The 23,101-nt window shown below is 59.6% G+C and overlaps 3 protein-coding genes across 3 annotated transcripts; 2 read left to right on the top strand and 1 right to left on the bottom strand.

The window, feature by feature from the left end:
* Positions 1-1,910: 1,910 nt before the first annotated feature.
* Positions 1,911-4,239, top strand: GDF15 (growth differentiation factor 15; the record flags this gene model as incomplete). Its single annotated transcript, XM_083880201.1, has 2 exons — positions 1,911-2,451; positions 3,316-4,239. The coding sequence occupies 2 exons, from the start codon at positions 1,911-1,913 to the stop codon at positions 4,131-4,133; spliced, it is 1,359 nt and encodes a 452-aa protein (XP_083736327.1). The 3' UTR covers positions 4,134-4,239.
* A 2,073-nt stretch (positions 4,240-6,312) lies between these two features.
* On the bottom strand, positions 6,313-8,483 carry LRRC25 (leucine rich repeat containing 25). The gene is made up of 2 exons (XM_083880072.1): positions 7,619-8,483; positions 6,313-7,027 (listed from the first exon to the last, which is right to left on the bottom strand). Exons 1-2 carry the CDS (start codon positions 8,461-8,463, stop codon positions 6,904-6,906), a joined length of 969 nt encoding a protein of 322 aa, XP_083736198.1. The 5' UTR covers positions 8,464-8,483; the 3' UTR covers positions 6,313-6,903.
* Positions 8,484-10,370: 1,887 nt separating this feature from the next.
* SSBP4 (single stranded DNA binding protein 4) lies at positions 10,371-22,787 on the top strand. The gene is made up of 17 exons (XM_083879976.1): positions 10,371-10,439; positions 11,897-11,969; positions 12,326-12,387; positions 13,160-13,244; positions 16,409-16,498; positions 17,223-17,282; positions 17,387-17,456; positions 17,571-17,641; positions 18,442-18,509; positions 18,607-18,652; positions 18,757-18,792; positions 18,897-18,951; positions 19,353-19,423; positions 19,505-19,583; positions 20,121-20,149; positions 21,530-21,631; positions 22,096-22,787. The coding sequence occupies exons 1-17, from the start codon at positions 10,384-10,386 to the stop codon at positions 22,123-22,125; spliced, it is 1,083 nt and encodes a 360-aa protein (XP_083736102.1). The 5' UTR covers positions 10,371-10,383; the 3' UTR covers positions 22,126-22,787.
* Positions 22,788-23,101: the final 314 nt, after the last annotated feature.

Below are 23,101 nucleotides of genomic sequence, written 5' to 3'. Positions count from 1 at the left end.
GTTGGGGTTTTTTTTTTAGTTTTTTTTGGGGGGGTTGGGAGGGTTTGGGGCTTTTGGGGGGGGGGGTTGGATTTTTTTTTTTTTTTTTTTTTTTTTTTTTTTTTGAGTTTTTGGGAGGTTTAGGGCTTTCGGGGGGTTGGGGCTTTGGGGGGAATTTGGCGGGGTTTTTTGAGTTTTTGGGGGGGTTTGGGGGGAGTTTTGGGGGGGTTGAGTTGTTTTGGGGGGTGTTTTTGGGGGGGGTTGGGGCTTTGGGGGTGTTTTTGGGGTTTTGGGGGGTTTTGGAGGGGGGTTTTGAGGCTTTGGGGGTTTGGGGGGGGTTGGGGCTTTGGGGGGCTTTGGGGGGGTTTTTTTGAGTTTTTAGGGGGATTTGGGGGGGTTGGGGGCTTTGCGGGGGTTTGGGGCTTTGGGAGATTTTAGGGTTTTTTTTTTTTGTCCAAACATCCCCTTGAGAATAAACCAGGAATGTTATAATAACCCCCCGGGTCTCATTCCCACTTTGACTTTCCTCCTGACCCAGCTCTGCTCTGGTCCGGTCTGGTCCTGTCTGTCCCAGCACACGCGTCCCCCCTGGCCCTGTGCCACCCCTGGGTGCCACCCTCGGTGCCACCCCTGGGTGCCCCCGGCTCCATCCCGGCGCTGGGGATGACGTAACCCCGGCCGCGGTTGCCTCAGCAGGATCCGCACATGATGAGCGCTCACATCATCCCTCCCTCCCTCCCTCCCTCCCTCCCTGCCCCGGGCCGCACCTGCCCCTGGGACAAGGTCCAGGGCCCATCATCCCTCCGGACACGCTCCGGACACGCTCCCCTTTGGATGGACCCGCCTCCTCCTCCTCCTCATCCTCCTCCTCCTCATCATCATCATCATCCTCATCCCATCCCTGTCCTGCCGGGATTTGGGAAGGAGGATCAGCCAAATCCTTGGGGTGGAGGGCAGGGGGAGGTGGGTGAGGATGGGAAATTTGGGTTTTTGGGTTGTTGCATGCAGCGCTCTCGCCTTGCACATCACCATCATCATCATCACCATCATCATCATCACCATCATCACTCTCATCATCACCATCATCATTATTATTATCATCATTATTATTATTATTATCATTATCCCCTCTCCATCACCGCCGGCTGCTGGAGGGGAGGGGGATTCCCTCCATAGGAAAAAAAAAATCAGCTTAGAAATGGAAATATTCACATCTAAAAACAATATTCCCTATTTTTACCAGCTTATCCACATCCCCCTGTTCCAGCCCTGCCAGAATTCCTGGTGGAAACCCCATTTGGAGGGGAGGGGGATTCCCTCCATAGAGAAAACATCAGCTTAGAAATGGAAATATTCACATCTAAAAACAATATTCCCTATTTTTACCCGCTTATCCACATCCCCCTGCCCCAGCACTGCTCCAGCTGCCGGCTGGAGGGGAGGGGGATTCCCTGAGCAGCTCCATCCATAGAAATGGAAATATTTACATCTAAAAACAATATTCCCTATTTTTACTGGCTTATCCACATCCCCCTGCTCCAGCACCGCCAGAGCTCCCGGTGGAAACCCCATTTGGAGAGGAGGGGAGGGGAATTCCCTCCATAGAGAAAACATGAGCTTAGAAAGGGAAATATTCACATCTAAAACCAATATTCCCTATTTTTACCCGCTTATCCACATCCCCCTGTCCCAGCCCTGCCAGAATTCCCGGTGGAAACCCCATTTGGAGAGGAGGGATCCCTGCCGGGAGCTCTCCGGCGTCACTCTCCGGGGAGGGCGGGCAAAGTTCGCTCCTATAAAACCAGCTCTGGGTCCTCTTCATTCATTCCCCCTTTGGCAGCAGCAAGAGGAGCAGCAGCAGCAACAGCAACACATTTTTTCACATCCAGTTTTTTCTCTGCAGAAGGAATTCGGGAATAAATCCCCGCAGGATGCTGAGCGCCTTCACCTCCCTGCAGCTCCTGCTGCTCCTCTCGGCTGTGAATTCCCGGCCCCACGCCTGGGATGGGGACAGGCTCCAGCTGGAAAGAATCAAAAAGGAGATCCTGGAGCGGCTGGGGATGGCGGCTCCCCCCATCCCTGAGCGGCGCCTGGACCAGGGGAGCATCCTGAGAGCTCAGAGCCTCTACCAGCAAAAAGCGGCGGAGCTGGCGAGGAACAGGAGCCAGGAGGAGGAAAAGGAGGGAGCAGTGTCCAGGCTGCACCGTCTGACCCCCAGCTGTAAGTGGACCTGGGTTGGTGTTGGGATTTTTTTTTTCTCCTCATCCCACCCTGGGACAGGCGTTTGTGGTGTCCCCGCGCTGGGAAATGTCACCTCGCTGCCTTGGGGACATGACCGGGCATGCAGAGAGGTGGCCGCGCTCATCCTGTGCCCTGGAACAGGGGAGGAGTCAATGCTGGAGAGCTTTGGCTTAAAAAAAATTAATAAAAATAAAATTAGGGGGGTTGGGATGAAAGATTTGGTCAGAGGAAGTTTGGGGGGCTCGAGGGATTTGAGGTGAGGAGAAGGAAAAAATGAGGTGTCACCCCTCCATCCTCACCTGGAGCTCCAGTTTGGGGGTTTAGCTGCATTTAAATAATCAAATTAATTAATTAATATTAATATTTAAATTAAATATTCATGCTGCTTGGGCTGGAGCTCCAGTTTGAGGGGTTTAGCTGCATCTAGGGGGGGTGTTTAAATAATCAAATTAATTAATTAATATTAATATTTAAATTAAATAATTTAAATAATTTAAATAATTCCCTTCATGCTTGGAGGTCAAGTTTGAGGGGTTTAGCTGCATCTAGAGGGGTGTTTAAATAATCAAATTAATTAATTAATATTAATATTTAAATTAAATAATTTAAATAATTCCCTTCATGCTGCTTGAGCTGGAGCTCAAGTTTGAGGGGTTTAGCTGCATCTAGGGGGGGTGTTTAAATAATCAAATTAATTAATTAATATTAATATTTAAATTAAATAATTTAAATAATTTAAATAATTCCCTTCATGCTTGGAGGTCAAGTTTGAGGGGTTTAGCTGCATCTAGAGGGGTGTTTAAATAATCAAATTAATTAATTAATATTAATATTTAAATTAAATAATTTAAATAATTCCCCTCCTGCTGCTTGGGCTGTGGGTGGGGGTGCTCCAATGTGACACCCCATGAAAACTGAGACCCTCCAGCCTGGGGAAATCCCTGGAGCTGGTGACTCTGAACACGAGCACAGCAAAGAGTTTCCATCACCCCCGAGGACGTGGGCGATTCCTTGGCAGCAATTTGGCTGATCCCAAATCCGAGCTGACGGGGGAATTGCTGCCTCTTACATCAGCTGTGCTCTCTGTCCTCACAGTGTGGCACTGGCTGGACATCCCCGAGGGACATGGGGACTCTCAAGGACACCAGAACTCTCAGGGACACCAGAACTCTCAGGAACACCCGGAGGAACCCCGAGGTCTCCATCGTTACCACCTCCTGCTGTCCCGCACCGCCGATTTCCATCGCCAGCTCCAGGTGGTGCAAGCAAAGCTCAAACTCTTCCAGCAGCCTCTATCCCTGCCCAACACCTCAGTGCCACCTCGAGTCACCATCTACACCCTTCAAGGGGCTGAAGGGACCCCTCAACTCCTCCACAGCCAAGAGCTGGAGCAGAATTCCCCAAGCCTGGATGTGACAGGAGCCATCCAGCCTTGGGTGGCCGGGCCGGAGGAGACGCTGAGCCTGGAGTTGGATTTCACCACCAACATCTCGGCAGCTCTGGTCACCTCCTGGGGGGAAACGCCGGTGCTGGAGGTGGAAACCCAAGAGAATCCAGCTCGGGCAGCCAGGAAAGCCCGAGGGCTGGAGGAGGAATGCGGGAGGAGCGATGGGAGGTGCTGCCTGAAATCTCTGAAGGTTTCATTCCACGACATCGGCTGGTCCGACTGGGTCATCGCCCCCAACAGCTACTACATGAGGTTCTGCGAGGGCTCCTGCCCCCACAACTACAAACCTGCCAGCATGCACGCCCAGATCAAATCCAGAGTGCACTCCCTGTCCAAGGCTGCGCCCCCGCCCTGCTGTGTCCCCGCAGAGTACGACCCCATGGTGCTGATGCACCTGGACAGCGAGGGCAGGTTGGTGTCCAGCCTCTTCGAGGACATGCTGGTCACCAGGTGTCACTGTGCCTGATCCAGATGGGGTGTGGGTGAAGCCATCCTGACTGCTGGGAGCTCCAGCGTCCTAAAATCCACATCCTGTGGCAGCAGGGGACTCCATTCCAGACCTGGATCCACCATTGACCCCAAACATGAGTTCTCCATCATCTACATGCCAAAATCCACGTCCTGTGGCACCAAATGACTCCAGTCCTGGATCCACCATTGTGCTCAGCCCTGGGGTCTCCATCATTGACATCCCAAAAATCCACATCCTGTGATCATGGGATTCCATTCCAGACCTGGATTCACCATTGACCCAAACATGAGGTCTCCAGTGCCCACATCTCAAAATCCACATCCTGTGGCACCAAGGGACTCCACACCAGGCCTGGATCCACCACTGAGCTCAGCCATGGGGTCTCCATCATTGACATCCCAAAATCCACATCCTGTGGCACCAAGTGATCCCACACCATTGAGCTCAGCCATGAGGTCTTCAGCATCCACATCCCAAAATCCACATCCTGTGGCACCAAGTGACCCCACACCAGTCCTGGATCCACCACTGAGCTCAGCCATGAGGTCTTCAGCATTCACATGCCAAAATCTACGTCCTGTGGCACCAAGTGATCCCACACCAGACCTGGATACACCATTGAGCTCCATGGGGTCTCCATCATGGACATCCCAAAAATCCACATCACCAAGTGACTCCAGACCTGGCTCTGCTGCCCAGCTCAGTCCTGGGGTCTCCAGCTCTGCCACCCAGCTCAGCCCCAGCATCTCCAGTTGTGAATTCTTTCCCCACAATGACTTTTCCCCCCGTCTCTCCTCTTATTTAAATCCAGATTTTATTGAGCAGGTGGATCCTGAGACCCCTGATGGGCTGAGATGGGTCCGTGCCCAGGTGTCCATAACCCACTCCAAACCCTCTTTGCTCAGAGACTTATTTATGCAACCCAATTATTTATTTCTAACTTATTTTGTATTTTATATCAAAATATCCTTTTTTTTGGGGGGGGGAGAGGTAAAAGAGGGAAGGGGGCTTTTATGGTTTTTTTTATTTTCTATTTTATATATTTCCACAAAAAAAAAAAAAAAAAAAAAAAAAAAAAAAAAAAAAAATATGTAATAACAATGAATAAAGTGATTGTAACAGGGATTCTGGCTGCTCCTCCTGCACATCTCGGGGGGTCTCTTGAGCTCCTCAGACCCTCATCTCCCCTGGGATCTGGTTCCATGTGGATTTGCTGGTAAATCCTCACAGCTTTCCCTGTGGTTGTGTGTGTGAGTAATGCCTGGGCACTGCTCCCAGAGACCTTTGAGTTGTTTGTGTCCTTGGGAAGTGAGCTGGGCACAGCCCTGACCCCTGGGGGGGGGACACATCCAGCTGGGAGGTGACTTTGGCCCCATTTCCAGGTGACTCCAGCCCTGGGACACCAAAGGGATGGGGGAAACCCCCCCTGGGAGGTTGGTGGCACACAAGCGACTCCCCAGGGGTCACTGGGGTGGCTCTGCTGGTCACAGCTCCTGTCTGTCCCCTCTGCCAGGGGGTGGCCTGGGGGGTGTCCAGTCCCTCAGCAGCTCCTGGGGTGGGGATTTGGGTTTGGGGGAGATGGGATATGGGATCTCTGCTCTGGGGTGGGGGATTTGGGGATCAGGGACTGAGAGATGCAACTGTGGGGATGGAGAGGGACTTGAGGGACCTGCTCTTGGTCCTTTGGGACCCCCAGTCTGGGGACACGAGCTCTGGGGACCTGTCCCTGAGGGTCCTGGTCCCTTAGGACCCCCTGCTTTGGGAACTTGTCCCTGAGGGTCCTGGTCCCTTAGGACCCCCTGCTTTGGGAACTTGTCCCTGAGAGTCCTGGTCCCTTAGGACCCCCTGCTTTGGGGACCTGTCCCTGAGGGTCCTGGTCCTTTAAGACCCCCTCCTTTGGGACCTGTCCTTGAGGGTGTTGGACCCTTGAGACCCCTGCCCTGGGGACAAAGGCTTTGGGGACATATCCTTGAGTGTCCTGATCCCTTGGGACCTTTGGGGTCACAGGCTCTGGGAGCTCCAGGGAAAACCCCCAGGGAAAACCCCAATTCCTGCCCAGGATTCCCCACAGACCACGAGCTACACACGTAATTAGAGATAATTAAACCATTTAATGGGGCACAGTGAAGCCTCCCAGGGGGCTGAGGGGGACACCCAGACAAACCACGGGGTCCCTCCATGCCCATGGCACCCAACAGCACAGGAGGATTAAAAAAAAAAGGAACTTTGTTCCCCAGAGTGGCGGATTTAGCAGGAAAAGAGGGCGCAGGTGGCACCGGATGTCCCCAACCGCCAGCACGTCCCCAGGCAGGCACAACATCCCCTGCTCTCCATTGCCCCAAAAGGGGAAGAGGAAGCCAAGGCCCATGGTCAGCCCCAGCCCCAGCCCCAGCTCCTCCAGCCAGCCCCAGGGACCCCCCAGTGCTTGTCCCAACCCCAAAATTTCGGTCCCAGCTGCCGGCGGATGTGGCCCAAAGTGTCCCCACAGTCAGTGGCCTCAGCCCTGGCAGGAAATGTCAGCTCAGCCCTCACCTCAGTGTGAGAACTGGGGCGAAGGAGGGGACTCTGGGATTGTGAAAAAATTTTTAAAAAAATCCCCCTGCAGAAGGAGTTTCTCACAGGATGTGCGTGAGGGAAACACGAGTGACCCTGCACAGCTGTGGGGAATGTCCCTGTCCCCTCCAGGCTTGGGGACAGCCAGGGAAAGGCCATCAGTGGGGGACAGAGAGTGTCCCCCCAGCCCTCCCGGTGTCCCCCCAGCCCCTCACTGGTCAGGAATGATGTAAACGTCCTCGGTGAGGCCCACGGTGTTGGCGTAGATGGGCTGGTCCCCGGGGTCGGCCGAGCTCTCCAGGAAATAATCCTCATCCTCCTCCTGGACCTGCGGGCTGGGGACAGGGGGGACAGTGAGGGGGGAATGGCAGGGGTGGGATGGGCTGGGATGGGGAAGGGAAGGGAAGGGAAGGGAAGGGAAGGGAAGGGAAGGGAAGGGAAGGGAAGGGAAGGGAAGGGAAGGGAAGGGAAGGGAAGGGAAGGGAAGGGAAGGGAAGGGAAGGGAAGGGAAGGGAAGGGAAGGGAAGGGAAGGGAAGGGAAGGGAAGGATGGCCCATCATGGAATGGGATGAGATCGATAGGATGGGATCCATGGGATGGGATGGAAAGGATGGAAAGGATGAAGAGGATGGGGATGGGATGGGATGGGATCCATGGGATGGGATGGGATGAGGATGGGGTGGGGATGGGATGGGATGGGATGGGATGGGGATGGGATGGGATGGGATGGGATGGGATGAGATGAGATGGGATGGGATCCATGGGATGGGATGGGATGGGATGAGGATGGGGTGGGGATGGGATGGGATGTCAGGTTCAGCACAGGATGGAAGTGTGACGGGCCAGGACAACCCATCAGGGCCCAGCCCAGCAGGGAGGGGATGGACCACTCCCAGAACACCCCACTCCCTGTGCCGCAGCCTCACCTGTAGCGCTGCTCCTGCCACCCCTGTGCCCACCCCTGTGGGGCCGCCGGGGCCCTGCCGGGGCTCACAAAGACATTCTCATAGTCGGGGCTGTCGGTGACATCGGTGACATCGGCGGTGCCCATCCTGACATCCCGGCTGATGTACCGGGGCTGCCTCAGATTTCCAGTGAGATCCTTTTCCCCCCTTCCCACACCTCCCACCGCAGCTCCCGCTCTCCTCCGCCGGCACCGAACCACGGCCACCAGCCCGGCCACCAGCACGGCCACTCCGGCCACCGCTCCGGCCACCGCTCCGGCCACCAGCCCCGCGCCGGGCCCGCACTCCTGGCTGTGAAATCCCGTGACGTTGTGGCGATGCTGGTGGGATGTGAAACACTCACACCGGATCCCCGGGCGGGCACAGGGGGTCAGGACAGTGCCCAGCACATCACAGCGACAGGACACGGAGAGGAAGGTCAGTGATGGGTGGAAAGCAGCGGTGGGCACAGCAGGGAGAGGATTCCCCTCCAACCTCAGGATCCTCAGGCTGGTGGCGTTGGTGAAGAACCCATCGGGCAGTTCCTGCAGCCTGTTCTCTGCCAGGTCCAGCTCCTCCGTGCGTGGCCCCAGGTGGGATGAAGGGCTCAAGGCCTCGATGTTGTTGTGCCTCAGCTTCACCTGGCGGTGCCCATGCAACGGCCTCCAGTCCAGCTCGGCGCATCCACGGCTCCTGTTGCTCAGGTCCAGCTCGTCCGGCCCATGGGGAGTGGGCAGCAAGGCCCAGCAGGGGGACACGGTGGTCGCGGGGGTCGTGGAGGTGGAAGGAGGCAGCAGCAGCATCAGCAGGACTGCAGGGAGCCCCATGGTCCCTCCACTGCACCGGGAGCCTGGTGGGGAACAGCAATCAGGACCCCCCATTCCCATCACACCCCCCCTCCCAGTACAAACCAGTGCAGCCCAGTCTGGTCCCCACCCCAATCCCGCTGTTCCAGGACTGGGCAGCTCCTGGGGGGTCCCTGTGGGGTATTTCCTGCCCCCCCTTCCCCCTCCCAGCCACAGAGCCCGACTCGCCTGCGCTCCGGCCGCTGCTGCTGGTGTGGGGAAGAGGAACGGGCGGGTCTGGCTGGCCCGTGTTACCCTGTCAGGGCGTAGCCGGCCCCCAGGAGGGGGGGCAGGGGGGCTGCACCCCCAAATCAGCACCCCCTGAGCCCTGCCAGACCCCCCCGGTCATTTCCTGGGGGGCTGAGCATCTCTCCAGGCTCTGGCTGAGTGTCCTGGTGACCCCGGTGACCTCAGGGTGGGGGACACACGTGTGGGACACACAGGGACACGTGTGATCACAGACCCCCCCAGAGTGTGAGGGGACCCCTGGGCTGGGGGGGAGCCTGGGGGGCTCTGTCTGTGTCCCCTGGAAAGGTGTGTGTCCCCAGCCTGGTGTCACCATCCTGTGTCTGCAGCCTCGAGTGTCATGTCCAAGCCCCTGTGGTGTCCTTGTCCCTCCGTGTCCACCCCCCTGTGTCCCCCCGTGTCCCCCCTGTGTCCCCCCGTGTCCCCCCTGTGTCCCCCCATGTCCCTCCCATGTCCCCCCTGTGTCCCCCCGTGTCCTCCCCCGTGTCCCCCCATGTCCCCCCTGTGTCCCTCCTGTGTCCCCCCATGTCCCCCCTGTGTCCCCCCCGTGTCCCCCCATGTCCCCCTGTGTCCCCCCCATGTCCCCCCTGTGTCCCTCCCTGTGTCCCCCCTGTGACCCCCGTGTCCCCCCGTGTCCCCCCATGTCCCCCCCGTGTCCCCCCGGTCACACCGTGTCCGTGGCCGCCCCCTGGTGTCCGAGTCCCTTCATGACCACCCGCTCCCACTCCTGTCCGTGTGTCCCCCCCTCGTGTCCGTGTCCACCTGTCACCTCCGTGTCCCCTCCGTGTCCCCTGTCTGTGTCACCTCCCTGCGCCACCCCCCAAAGCCGTGTCCCCCCTGTCCCCATCCCCTCGTGTCGCTGCCCCTTTAAGTCCACCCTGTCACATCCGTGTCCCTCCGTGTCCCCCGTGTCCCCCCGTGTCCCCCCCCCTCCCATGGCCACCCCTTCATGTCCGTGTCCACCCTTTCGTGCCCGTGGCGCTCTGCACCCAATCTTTCGTGTCCGTGTCCATCCCCTCGTGTCCCTCCGTGTCCCCGCGTGTCACCGCCCTTTTAACTCACCCCCGAGTGTCCCCATCCCTTGATGCCACCCCCTGAGTGTCCCCATCACTTGATGCCACCCCCGAGTGCCCACGATCCCCTGAGTGTCCCTTGATGCCACCTCCGAGTGCCCACGATCCCCCGAGTGTCCCTTGATGCCACCCCCCTCATGTCCTTACCCCTCCATGCCCACCCTCTCTACTGCATCCCCCATTTGTGTGCCCACTCCTCTCTTCCTTGTCCCCTCGGTGTCCACCCTGCCACATCCTCATCCCTCCGTGCCTGTGACCCTCCTCACATCCCCCGTGCCCCCCCTCCCCACCACCACCCCTCTCCCCTCTTTCCCCAGTGCGGTCCCCACCACCCCCCATCCTTCTCTGCCATCGCCCCTTTAAGGCTCGGCGCGCTGCGCGGGGGGGGTGGTGGCGGCGCTGCCGGAACAGCCGCGCGGGGCGGTGGGGGGGGAGCGCGGCGGTTTCAAGCTCCCCCTCGGGCGCGCGGCCGCAGCCGGCGGGGCCGGGCCGGGCCGGGCCGGGATGGCGGCGGGGGCGGCGGGGGCGGCGGGGGCCGCGCGGGGCCGGGCCCGGGGCCGCTGACAGCCGCCGCCGCCGCGCCATGTACGCCAAGGGCAAGGGCTCCGGCGTGCCCTCGGACGGCCAGGCCCGCGAGAAGTGAGTGGTGGCGGCGGCAGCGCCGGGCGGCGGCGGCGGCGGGGGAAACGGACGGGGCGCGGAAGTTTTTTTTTTTTTCTCTCCGGGGAGAAGCGGGGATGGGAAAAGGGGGACGCGGGGTAAAGGGGTGTAAGAGGGTGGGGGGAGATGGGGGAAAGCAGAGAGGGGGGGAGATCTGGGGGGGCGGGCGGACCCCCCGGCCCCGCCCCGCCGGGGAGAACCGGGAGCCGCGGGGCAGCGGGAGCGGCGGGGCCGGGCGGGCTCCGGGGGCCGGGGTGAGACCCCCGGGCTGCGGCATCCCCCGGGGGCACCGGGAGCCGGGGTGAGCCCCCGGGGTACCGGGAACCGGGATGAGCCCCCGGGGCACCGGGAACCGGGATGAGCCCCCCGGTCCGTGTTATCCCCCGGGGGCACCGGGAGCCGGGATGAGCCCCGGGGTACCGGGAGCCGGGATGAGCCCCCGGGGCACCGGGACCCAGGATGTGCCCCCGGGGGCACCGGGAATCGGCTGAACCCCCCGGTTTGCAGCATCCCCCGGGGCACCGGGCTGATCCCCGTGGTCCGTGTTATCTCCCGGGGGCACCGGGAACCGAGATGATCCCTCCCTTTGGTGACTTCCCGGGGCACCGGGACCCGGAATGATCCCCCCGGGGCTAACGGGAGCCGGGACGTGCCCCGCGGGGATTGCCACATCCTGGGGAGCACCGGGACCCGGCATCCCCGGGGGCACCGGCAAACCGGGATGTCCCTTCCCCCGGGGGCACCGGGATGATGCCCCTGGTCGGTACCGGGAACCGGGAGCGCACCGTGAGCCGGTCCCTGCCATCCCCCGGGGCACCGTGACCCGCCGTGGCCCCGGGGCCACCGGGAGCCGCTTTGGAGCATCCCTGGGGCACCGGGGACCGGGATAACACCGGGATAACACCGGGGCTGGTGATGCTCCCCGGTCCCCAGGACTGTGACTGTCCCCATCCCTCCTGTTGTGTCCCCAAGGCCACCACGGTCCCCGGGGCAGCTGCTGGGGGCTTCACCCACCACGACCCCCGGTGGGAGCCCGCAGGTCCCGTTGGTGCTCCCAGGGGGGGGATGATGGATGGAGCAAACCGGGGGTTCTGTCACTGTCCCCTGCCTGGGGACACCCCTGGTGGCATCGCCCCCCCCGGGCCACATCCTGTGTGTGGGATGTGTCACCCTGTCCTGGGGCCACCCCGGGCGTGGGAAGTGGTTGTTGTCACTCGGTGTCACCCGTGGGAGTCACCCGGTGTCACCCATGGGAGTCACCCGGTGTCACCCATGGGGTCCCTCGCAGGGAGGTGACATCAAACCACCTTCATTAATTTTGCACATTAATTAAGTGAGGGGGGGGGATCCATCCTGACTGTTCCCCGTGTCCCTCGGGGTGTCACCGTGGGGGTGGCAGGTCCCTGACACTGTCCCCATCCTGTCCCCATCCCTAGGCTGGCACTCTACGTCTACGAGTACCTGCTGCATGTGGGGGCCCAGAAATCTGCCCAGACCTTCTTGTCCGAGGTAAGGAGGGGAGGGCAGCACCCCCAGACCCCCCAAAACCACCCTGGGGGGGGTCCTGGAGCTCCATCCCTGGGGGGGGGGTCCTGGAGCTCCATCCTGGGGGGGGGTTGGAGCCCCATCCCTGGGGGGGGGTCCTGGAGCCCCATCCCTGGGTGGGGGGTTTGGAGCTCCATCCCTGGGGGGGGTCCTGGAGCCCCATCCCTGGGGAGGGGTCCTGGAGCTCCATCCCTGGGGGGGGTCCTGGAGCTCCATCCCTGGGGGGGGTCCTGGAGCTCCATCCCTGGGGAGGGGTCCTGGAGCCCCATTCCTGGTGGGAGTTGCTGACCCCCCTCCCCTCCCCGTGTCCCCCTCTGCAGATCCGATGGGAGAAGAACATCACCCTGGGGGAGCCCCCCGGCTTCCTGCACTCCTGGTGGTGGTGAGTTGGGGGTCTGGGGGAGGTTTGGAAAGGGGAGAACCCCCCCTATTCTTTTGGGAGGGGGTCTGGGAGCTGTCCCCCCTCCCATTTCCCTGTTCTGCCACCACGTCACCTCGTACCCCATAAACCTGTCCCCTCTGCTTTTCCCATCAGCGATTTGGGGGCTCCCCTTCCCCTTTTCCCCTCCTGGCTCCTCCAGATGGATCCAATTTGGCACCGAGGCTGGAGCTGGGGGGGGTCTCTGAGCCCCAGGGCTGGACCCCCACACTGGGGGTGATGAGGATCATCACTTAGAGGGGGCTCTGGGTGGGATAAATGATAAATTGTTGATTTATTTGATGGGGGGACACACAAATTTGGGGAAAGGGAGAGGGGGGTGAAACTGGCACCCAGCCAGCACCCCCAAAATTTGGTGGGGGGCACCCAGAAAACAGAAACTCGGCCTTTTTGCTGTCCCACACTGAGGGTAGGGGGGTGTAGGCAGGGGGGAACCCCCTCAACTCCCCTCCCCGGGATGCAGCAGCAGCAGCAGAGCCTGATGTAAAGTCCCAGGAATTTGGGCTCCGGCCGTAGCGACCGTTTCCAGGGAAAACAGGCGGCAGCTCCTGAGCCGGGAGGCCCCCGCCGAGGGTGGGGAGGTGGGACACAACCTCATCCCCCCCTTTCCCCCACCCCATCAGTGACATTGAGCTTTGGGGCTCAATAGGGGGTGTAAATTATTGGGGGGGGTCCTCACTCTGCGTCCCCCCCTCCCTTTATTCTGTTTTCCCAGCGTTTTTTGGGATCTGTACTGCGCCGCTCCGGACCGCCGGGAGACCTGCGAGCATTCCAGCGAGGCCAAAGCCTTCCATGACTACGTGAGTGCCTGGGGATGGGATGGGATGGGGGGGTCTGTGTCCTGGTGACCCCTCCCCAGCCCTCTCCGTCCCCTCCCCCTCCCCACGGGGGTTCCTGCTGGCTGCCAGCCCCGGATCTGTGGGTGACCTATTTCCCGGGGTGGTGGTGAGCAAAGGGGGGGGTTAATCCTCTGGGGGGTCTGGATCAGTGTCCCCTCCCCAGGGGACCCCCCAGCGTGGCCTGGTGTGCCCATCCCCCACTGTCACCCCCCCACCAGGGGACAGAGACCCCCCCTATTCTCCCCAGTCCCACATTTTGGGCACAGGACCAGGCTCTTGCTGTCCAACAAAATATGTCCCCCTGTCCCCACTCAATGTCCTGTGGGGTCACTGCAGGAGTGGGGCTCAGTGAGACCCCTCCCCACATTGAGGGACCACCCCCCTTAGATCAGCTCTGCTGCTTCCCAGAGCCAGCTCTGGTGGTGGTTTAATCATTGGCAGGGAGTCAACAGCCCCCGGTGTTCCCGGTGTTCCCTGCTGCTCCTGCCAGGACTGCAGGCACAGGGGGGCACAGGGGGGGTTCTGGGGCCAGGGGGGGCTGTGGGGAGCACTTTGCCCTGGGATGGGGAGTGGTCCTTGGGATGGGGAGTGGTCCCTGGGGTGCTGCAGGGTCCACAGCACTGTGGGGTGTAGGATGATGCAGGGTCCAGAGGATGATGCAGGATCCAGAACCCATGGGGTGTGGGATGATGCAGGGTCCAGAGGATGATGCAGGGTCCCGTGTCCCACAGGACACTGTGGGGTGCTGTAGGATGCTGTAGGATGATGCAGGACCCAGAACCCACAGGACACTGTGGGGTGCTGTAGGATGATACAGCCCCACAGAGAGTGGAGGATTCTGTGGGATCCACCAGTGGTGTGGGATGTGGGATACTGTGGAGCCCACAGTGCTCTGGGATGTGGGATTCTCTGGGATGCAGGATACCATGGGATGCAGGAGGCCGTGGAGTGTTGGAGGAGGCCGTGGGGTGATACAGGAGGGTATGGGATGATGCAGGAGGCTGTGGGGTGATACAGGAGGGTATGGGATGATGCAGGAGGCCGTGGGGTGATACAGGAGGCTGTGGGGTGATGCAGGAGGCCGTGGGGTGATGCAGGAGGCTGTAGGGTGATGCAGGAGGCTGCGGGGTGATGCAGGAGGCCGTGGGGTGATGCAGGAGGCCGTGGGATGATGCAGGAGGCCGTGGGGTGATGCAGGAGGCCGTGGGATGATGCAGGAGGCCGTGGGGTGATGCAGGAGGCCGTGGGGTGATGCAGGAAGCTGTAGGATGATGCAGGAGGCCGTGGGATGATGCAGGAGGCCGTGGGGTGATGCAGGAGGCTGTGGGGTGATGCAGGAGGCTGTGGGGTGACGCAGGAAGCTGTAGGATGATGCAGGAGGCTGTGGGGTGATGCAGGAGGCCGTGAGATGATGCAGGAGGCTGTGGGGTGATGCAGGAGGCTGTGGGGTGATGCAGGAGGCTGTGGGGTGATGCAGGAAGCTGTAGGATGATGCAGGAGGCTGTGGGGTGACGCAGGAAGCTGTAGGATGATGCAGGAGGCCGCGGGATCCACGGTCCCACAGGATGTGGGATGCTGTGACATGTGGGTTGCAGAAAGCCACGGGCTGTGGGGACACACAGTGACATGGGGGGGACACCCTGGGGTGCCGGGGGGGAGGCAGGACAACCCACGTCCCTGTGGATTCAAGACCCTGCATAACCCACACTGAGCCACTGCCCCCCCAGCAACCCCCTCACCCTCCTGGGGTCCTGTGGGGTCCTGTGGGGTCCCGTGGGGTCCTGTGGGGTCCTGTGGGGTCCCGTGGGGTCCCTTAGGGCCACGCTGGCGCCGCGGGGGCTGCAGCAGGACCCCCCCCGGGCCGCCCCCGGCCCCCGGCGCTGCGCAGAGCTGATTTCCATGCTGGAATTAATGAGGCTGCTGCCGGTGCGGTGACGGTGACGCCGGGGACATGGCGCGGGTCAGGCCACGTTGCCATGGCACTGCTGCCTGGCAGAGCTGGGGAGGGCTGGAGGGGGAGCCCCCCTAAAACCTGCTGGGGTCTCCCCCACCAAAACAGCTGTGGGCTCATCCCAGTGCCCAACTGGGCTGAACTGGGAGGGGTCCCAGCGTGGGGCTGGGGTCTCTCATGTTCCCATGGGTGCTGCTCCACCAGCTCTCCCCTCCCAGGCACAGCAGGTCCCCCAAAAAAATGGGGAGGGGGGTCCAACCTATGCACAGCAATTGGTGGGGGGGTATTGGCAGCAGCTGCCCCACAGAGGGGTCTGGGGTCCCCCTTTTGGGGGGAGTAGACCCCAACTTGCCCCCCCACATGTCCCCCCCCCTCCAATTTTCTCCCTCCCGACCTTGAGCCCGCAGGAGGAGCCGCATCTCCCCAACCTGTTGCCATGGCAACTCTGCTTTGCATCACCGAGTGATGGGGGGGAATGGGGTGGGGGGTCCCCGTTTGGTCCCAGCTTGGAGGGGACAGCGCTGTCACCCCCGTGGGGCTGCAGAGCTGGCAGGGAGGGGTGGCCCTGATCTGTCGCTGTGTCTGGGGCGGGAGTGGGGTGTCCCCAAGAGGGGCTAAGCCTTGGGAAATCCCCCCCAGGACCCCCATGGGGTTGAGACCCCATCACTGGGCTCCCAGTGTCACCAACCCTGCGTGTCACCCCTGTCACCCAGCCGTGACCCCGTGTCCACACCGGGTGTCACCATCCCCATCCCTGTCCCCAAAGCAGCAGCAGCAGCAGCTCTCATATCCCCCTTCCCTCTAAGCACAGCAGGACCTGGCGGGGGATCTGGGGGGTCTCAGGGCCCCCCGGCTGGAGGGGGCAGCGCGGGGTGTCCCCCCCTTCTCCCTCCTCTGCTCCAAATTGAAACCAGTTGTGGAGCCGGAAAAGCGGCGCATTCCTTCCCTTAACAGCTCCCCTCGGACGGGGCCGGCCGGCCAGCCAAGGGCCGGGGCCCCCTGCCCACGCCCCCCACCCCGATTTCCCCCAAACTGAGCTGGGAGGGGGATATGGGGCGAGCCAGGCCCCCCCAGCTCGGTGCTGGAGTGGGGTGGTGACAATGGGGACACAAGATGGGACAGGATGGGGATCCCCAAGTTCCAGCCCTGACCTGAGCGATGTCTCTCCCCGCAGAGCGCGGCGGCAGCGCCCAGCCCGGTGATGGGGAACCTGCCCCCCGGGGATGGCATGTCCGGGGGTCCCGTGCCCCCCGCCTTCTTCCAGGTACGGAGTTCTGTGTGTCCCCAGAGCCCTGAGTGTCCCCAGAGTGTGTGCACACACTTGGGCCCGTGTTTGGGCATCCTTAGTGTGGTTTTTTTGGGGTTACATGCCTGTCATGTGTGTCCTTAGTGTGGTTTTTTTTGGGGGATTACACCTCCATCATGTTTTTTTAGGGGGGGCTTACACCCCCATCATGTGCATCCTTAGTGTGGGGTTTTTTTTGGGGGGCTATACCCCCATTATGTGTGTCCTTAACATGTTTTTTTGGGGTTTACACCCCCATCATGTGTGTCTTTAGTCTGGGTTTTTTTTTGGGGGGGGTTACACCCCTATCGTGTGTGTCCTTAGCATGTTTTTTTTTTGGGGGGGGGGATTACACCCTCATCATGTGTGTCCTTAGCATGTTTTTTTTTTTTTGGGGGGGGGGTTACACCCCTATCATGCGTGTCTTCAGCATTTTTTGGGGGGGGCTACACCCCACCATGTCACAGCCTCCCCCCATGTCCCCACCAGCCCCTCACCAAGGTCACAGCCCCCTCCCATGTATCAAAACCCACCCACCCCATAACTTGTATTTCCCTCCAAAGCTCCTTCGGGTGCTCCCTCCTCTGCCCCCCCACCCCCGGGGTGCCCCTTGCACAGCCCCCCCCAGCCCCACAGCCCCCCCAGAGTGACATTGACCGCCCCCCAGCCTTTGCTCACCCCCAAACCCCCTCCTCTCTTTCAGCCCTTCATGTCCCCCCGCTACCCTGGCGGCCCCCGGCCCCCTCTCCGGATGCCCAACCAGGTGAGGAGGTCGCTGCTGGGAGACCCCCTCCCCAAAAATAAAAAAAGGGGGTGCATCCCCCCACTCCAGAGCACCCTGACCTCTTGTTTCCCCCCTCTGTGCAGCCCCCCGTGGGTGTTCCTGGCTCCCAGCCACTGCTGCCCAACGCCATGGACCCGGCTGCGCGCTCACAGGGTGAGTTTGGGGTCCCTGTTCCCCCGTCCCCACAGCCCGGGGTGGGTTTTTGGGGTTTTTGGGGAGGGTCTGTGGGGGTCTCACAGCTCTCTCTCACCTCCCTGATGTGTGCAGGGCATCCTGGCATGGGGGGCCCGATGCAGCGCATGAATCCCCCCCGAGGCATGGCCGGGATGGGGCCACAGGTATGGGGTACTGGGATTATGGGGTAATGGGATACTGGGATACTGGGGTATTGGGGTATTGGGGTACTGGGATAATGGGGTGCTGGGATACAGGGATAATGGGGTACGGGATACAAGGGTACTGGGATAATAGGATATTGGGGTACTGGGATGATGGGATACTGGGATACTGGGATAATGGGGTAATGGGGTAATGGGATGTTGGGATACGGGATAATGGGAGATTGGGGTACTGGGGTAATGGGATAATGGGATACAGGGGCAATGGGATATTGGGGTACTAGGATAATGGAGTAATGGGATGCTGAGGTACTGGGTGCTGGAATAATGGGATAATGGGATGCTGGGATACAGGGGTACCGGGATACTGGGATGGAGGAGGGACAGGGATACAGGAGGTGGAAGCAGTTACAGGGATGGGGGACAGGGATACAGGGATAGGAACAGGGACGGGATGGGTACAAGGGGAAAGGAATGGGGATACAAGGATATGGGGATGAGGGATAAAGGGAAGGGGGATTCAGGAATGGGGGCAGGGAAACAAGAACAAGGAGGTGGGTAAGGACAGGGGTGGAGATAACAGGGAGTGGGATGGGGACAGAGATAGAGAGTTAGGAATGGAGACGGAATATTGGGATGGGGATGGCTTTTGGGGACGGGGATGGAAGTCACAGCAGGGATGAGGGCAGGGGTACAGGATGGGGACAGGGATACAGGGATGGGGACAGGGGTACAGGGTTGGGGACAGGGTGGGGACAATGCTGGTGTCCCAGCCCCGCTGACCCCCCCTCTCCCGGCAGAGCTACGGCAGCGGGATGCGCCCCCCCCCCAGCTCGCTGGCCGGCCCTGGAATGCCCACCATGAACATGTAAGACCCCCGTGCCCGCCCCCAGGGACCCCCCCAGGACTGGGGGGAGCCTCAAGACCAGCAGGACCCCCCCTCACTGTCCCCATTGCCTTCCCAGGGGTCCTGGTGGCCGCGGGCCCTGGCCCAACCCCAACGCCAACTCTGTAAGTTTTTTGGGATTTTGGGGGTGGTAATACCTTGAGGGGGGTCTATGGGGGTGCTGTCCCCATGATCCCCCCTGTGCTGACCCCCTCTTTGTCCCCCCTAGATCGCCTACTCCTCCTCATCCCCTGGGAATTACGTGGTGAGTATTGGGGTGCACTGTGGGGGATGAGGGGGCTGCATTGGCCCAGTGACCCCCCCTCTAACCCACCCCCCAATTTTTCCTTTTTCTTTTTCCCTTTCCAGGGTCCTCCTGGGGGTGGCGGCCCCCCTGGGACCCCCATCCTGCCCAGCCCCGGAGGTGAGAGAGGGATGGGATGGGATTTGGGGGAGTGTGAGTGGGATTTGGGGATGTGAGTGGGATTTGAGGAGGTGTGAGTGGGATCTGGGAGGTTGTGAGTGGGATTTGAGTGGGTGTGAGTGGGATTTTGGGGTGTGAGTGTGTTGTGGGGATGTGAGTGGGATTTGAGTGTTTGAGTGGGATTTGGGGGTGTGTGATCTGGGGGTTTGAGTGGATTCTGGGGGTGTGTGAGTGGGATTTGGGGGTGTGAATGGGGTCTGGGGAGGTGTGAGTGGGATTTGGGGTGTATGAGTGGGAATTAGGGGGTGTGAGTGGATTTTGGGATGTGAGTGTGATTTGAGGAGGTGTGAATGTGATCTGAGGGGTCACACTCACCCCACCACATGTGGTGTCCCCCCCAGACTCCACCAACTCCAGTGAGAACATGTACACCATGATGAACCCCATCGGACCCGCGGGGAACCGGCCCAACGTGAGCGACGGGATTTGGGGACAGGGACTGGGGTCAGGGAGGGGTCCCCCCAACATTCCTAAACCTCCTTTTCCCTTGCAGTTCCCGATGGGGCCTGGCCCCGAGGGGCCCATGGGCGGGATGAGCGCGATGGAGCCGCACCACATGAACGGATCCTTAGGTGGGTGACACCCCCTTGGGGACACGAGGGTCCCCCCCCAAAATCCCAAATCCTGTGGGATATGAGCTCCAAGTGCAGCTGGATGGGCTCGTGCAGGAGAGAGGGGCACGTGGATGGGAGGGGGGAATGGATTTGGGGACACACACAGAGGGATTTGGGCACACACTCAGGGATTTGGGGACACACAGCGATTTGGGGACACACACAGAGGGATTTGGGGACACAGGAATTTTGGGACACACACACACAGGGATCTGGGGACTCACACAGGGATTTAGGGACACACACAGGGATTTGGGGACACACACAGAGGGATTTGGGGACACACACAGGGATTTGGGGACACACACACAGGATTTGGGGACACACACACAGATTGAGGGGACACTGATGGATTGGGGACACACAATCCTATGGAGACACACACATGGATTGGGAGGACACGGTTTTGGGGACACACATGGATTAGGGACACGCAAAGTTTGGGGGCACACGTGGATTATGGGGGTCACTAATGCCCCACTGTCATCCTGGCAGGCTCCGGGGACATGGATGGGCTGCCAAAGGTGAGTTGGGGACTCTGGGACCCAATTATTGGGGTGCCCCCATGTCCTGGGACCTCCATTTATTGGGACTCTTCAATGTATTAGAACTGAACCCATCCCATATCCTGGGACCCCATTTATTGGGGTACCCCCATGCACTGGGAGCCCCCACATATATTGGGATCCCAATTTTGGGCTCCTCTCACCTGCTGGGACCACCCCATTTACTGGGACCCCATTTATTGTCCCCCACCATATACTGGATTCCCATTTTTTGGGGCTCCCCCACATTCTGGGACCACCCCATTTATTGGGATCCCATTTTACTGGCCCCCCACTGTGTACTGGGGCCCCATATATTGTCCCCCACCATATACTAGATCCCCATATTTTGGGGCTCACCTGTATTCTGGGACCACCCCATTTATTTGGATCCCATTTTTTTTGTGCTCCCCCATATGCTGGGACCACCCCATTTATTTGGATTCCATTTATTGCCCCCCACCATATACTGGGACCACCCTGTTTATTTGGACTCTATTTATTTCTCCCCCCACCATGTACTGCAACTCCCCCACCCCAATGCACTGGCAGCCCCCCACGTATATTGAGACCCCATTTATTTGAGCTCCCCCGTGTGCTGGGACCACCTCATATATTGGGGCCTCATTTATTGCCCCCCACCGTGTACTGGGACCCCATTTATTGAGATCCCATTTTTTGGGCTCCCCCATATTCTGGGACCACCCCATTTATTTGGATCCCATTTATTTGGATCCCATGTACTGGGGCTCCCCCATGTGCTGGGACCACCCCATTTATTGGGATCCCATTTATTACCCCTCACCATATATTGGGACCCCACTTATTTGGGCTCCCCCACATTCTGGGACCACCTCATTTATTTAGATTCCATTTATTGGGGTTTCCCCGTGTGCTGAGACCGCCCCATTTATTAGGACCCCATTTATCACCCCCCAACCCACCAGCACCCCCAAAACACCCCACCTCCCTCCTCCTCCACTTAACCCTTTCTCCTCCCTCCTCTTCTTCCAGAGCTGCCCCAGTAATTTGGGGGCCCATTTATTGAGATCCCATTTTTTGGGCTCCCCCATATTCTGGGACCACCCATTTATTGGGATCCCATTTATTATCCCCCACCATATATTGGGACCCCATTTATTTACGCTCCTCCATATTCTGGCACCACCCTATTTATTGAGACCCCATTTATTTGGGTTCCCTCATGAGCTGGGACCACCCCATTTATTAGGATCCCATTTATTTCCCTTCCCATGTACTCGGACCCCATTTATCACCCCCCAACCCACCAGCACCCCTAAAACACCCCACCTCCCTCCTCCTCCACTTAACCCTTTCTCCTCCCTCCTCTCTTTCCAGAGCTCCCCCAGTAATTTGGGGGCCCTGAGCAACCCCCCCGGGACCCCTCGGGACGACGCCGAGCTGAGCAGCAATTTCCTAAATCCCTTCCAAAGCGACAGCGTAAGGGACCCGGCGGGGACCCCCGCGGACCCCCGGGGGGGCAGGCGGCGAGGGCGGGGGGCCCGGGGGGGTCGCGGCGGCGTCGGCAGCCGGGGACGGGGGGGTTCATCCATCAAATCCCACTGGCGACCCCCCGAAATCTCATCACCGGCACCGACGGCGGCGACAGCGGCGACAGCGGCGGCGACAACGGCGACAACGGGGGGGTCGCCTTGGCCGAGCGGTCGCTCGGAGGCGTGAGAAAAAAAATCAAAAAAAAATAATAATAAGGAGGGGGCGGCTTTTTTTTATTTTATTTTTCTGGGGAAGGGGGGGGCAGAGGTGTTTTTTTTTTTTTTTTTTTTTTTTTGGTGTCGTGCGCCCACCTCGTTCACCCAAGTCGGTGTTCATCCTTCCTGTACCCCAAAATTTCCAACCCCGAGCCCGGCCCCGCTAACGCTGTGGTGTCTCCGCTCTCTCTATAGTACTCGCCCAGCATGACAATGAGCGTGTGAGCCCCGCGCCGAGGCCGCCGACAGCCAGACGCCCTCACCCAACCACCGAAAAAAAAAAAAATAATACAAAAATCAAAAAAAAAAAAAAATTCATTAATTTTAATGATCAGCCCCCCCCACCCCCCTCCCCGTCCCTTTTTTTCCAAAAAAAAAAAAAAAAAAAAAAAAAAAAAAAATAACCCAGCCCAGTCACACCCTGATCCCAAATTCCATCCTGGTTCCACCTCCCAACCCACCCTCTCTCTTTTTATTTTTCTTATTTTTTTCTTTTTTTTTTTTTTTTTTTTTTTTTTTTTTCTTTTCCCCCAAAACGAAACACTAAAAAAACAATCGAGCGGAGAAAAGCGCGGGAGGAAAAAAAAAAAAAAAAAAAAAAAAAAAAGAAAAGATAATATTGATGATTAGAAATCTTATTTGCTGCCCCCCCCCTACAACCCCCTCCTATACTGGGATAAACCCCCCCAGCACTGGGACCCCCCCCCCCCCCCAAAATTCTTTTCCAGTCCTTCCCACTGCCCCCCCTGAACTGGGAGTGTTGCCAGCACTGGGATTGACCCCCCCAAAAAAATGCTGGGACCCCCCACCCAGCACTGGGGACGCCCCTTTTGTAGTGGGACCCCATTTATTGCCCCCCAGAGCACTGGGGACCCTCCTCTGAACTGGGACCCCCATTTATTGCCCCCCCCCATACTGGGACCCCATTTATTGCCCCCCCCCCAGAGCACTGGGGGCCCCCCTTTGTATTGGGACCCCATTTATTGCTCCCCCCTCTTTACTGGGACCCCATTTATTGCCCCCCCTCACATTCCCACCCGCAGCCCCCCCCCCTCAGGGTGGGGTCGGTGCTGGGACAGGGGGGTCTGGCACTCTGGGGGTGTTTTTTGGGGTGTTTTGCCTCTCCAAGCCTGGGGAGGGGGATTTTTTTATTGGGGGGGGGTTCATAGCATTGCACCCCCTCCTCTCCCTTCTATGGCAG

The sequence above is a fragment of the Zosterops lateralis genome (assembly GCF_965231275.1).
Source record: "Zosterops lateralis genome assembly, chromosome: 29".
NCBI classification, from domain to species: domain Eukaryota; kingdom Metazoa; phylum Chordata; class Aves; order Passeriformes; family Zosteropidae; genus Zosterops; species Zosterops lateralis.
The sequence above is the reverse complement of the archived record's forward strand: the minus strand, read 5'-3'. Positions and strand labels throughout refer to the sequence as shown.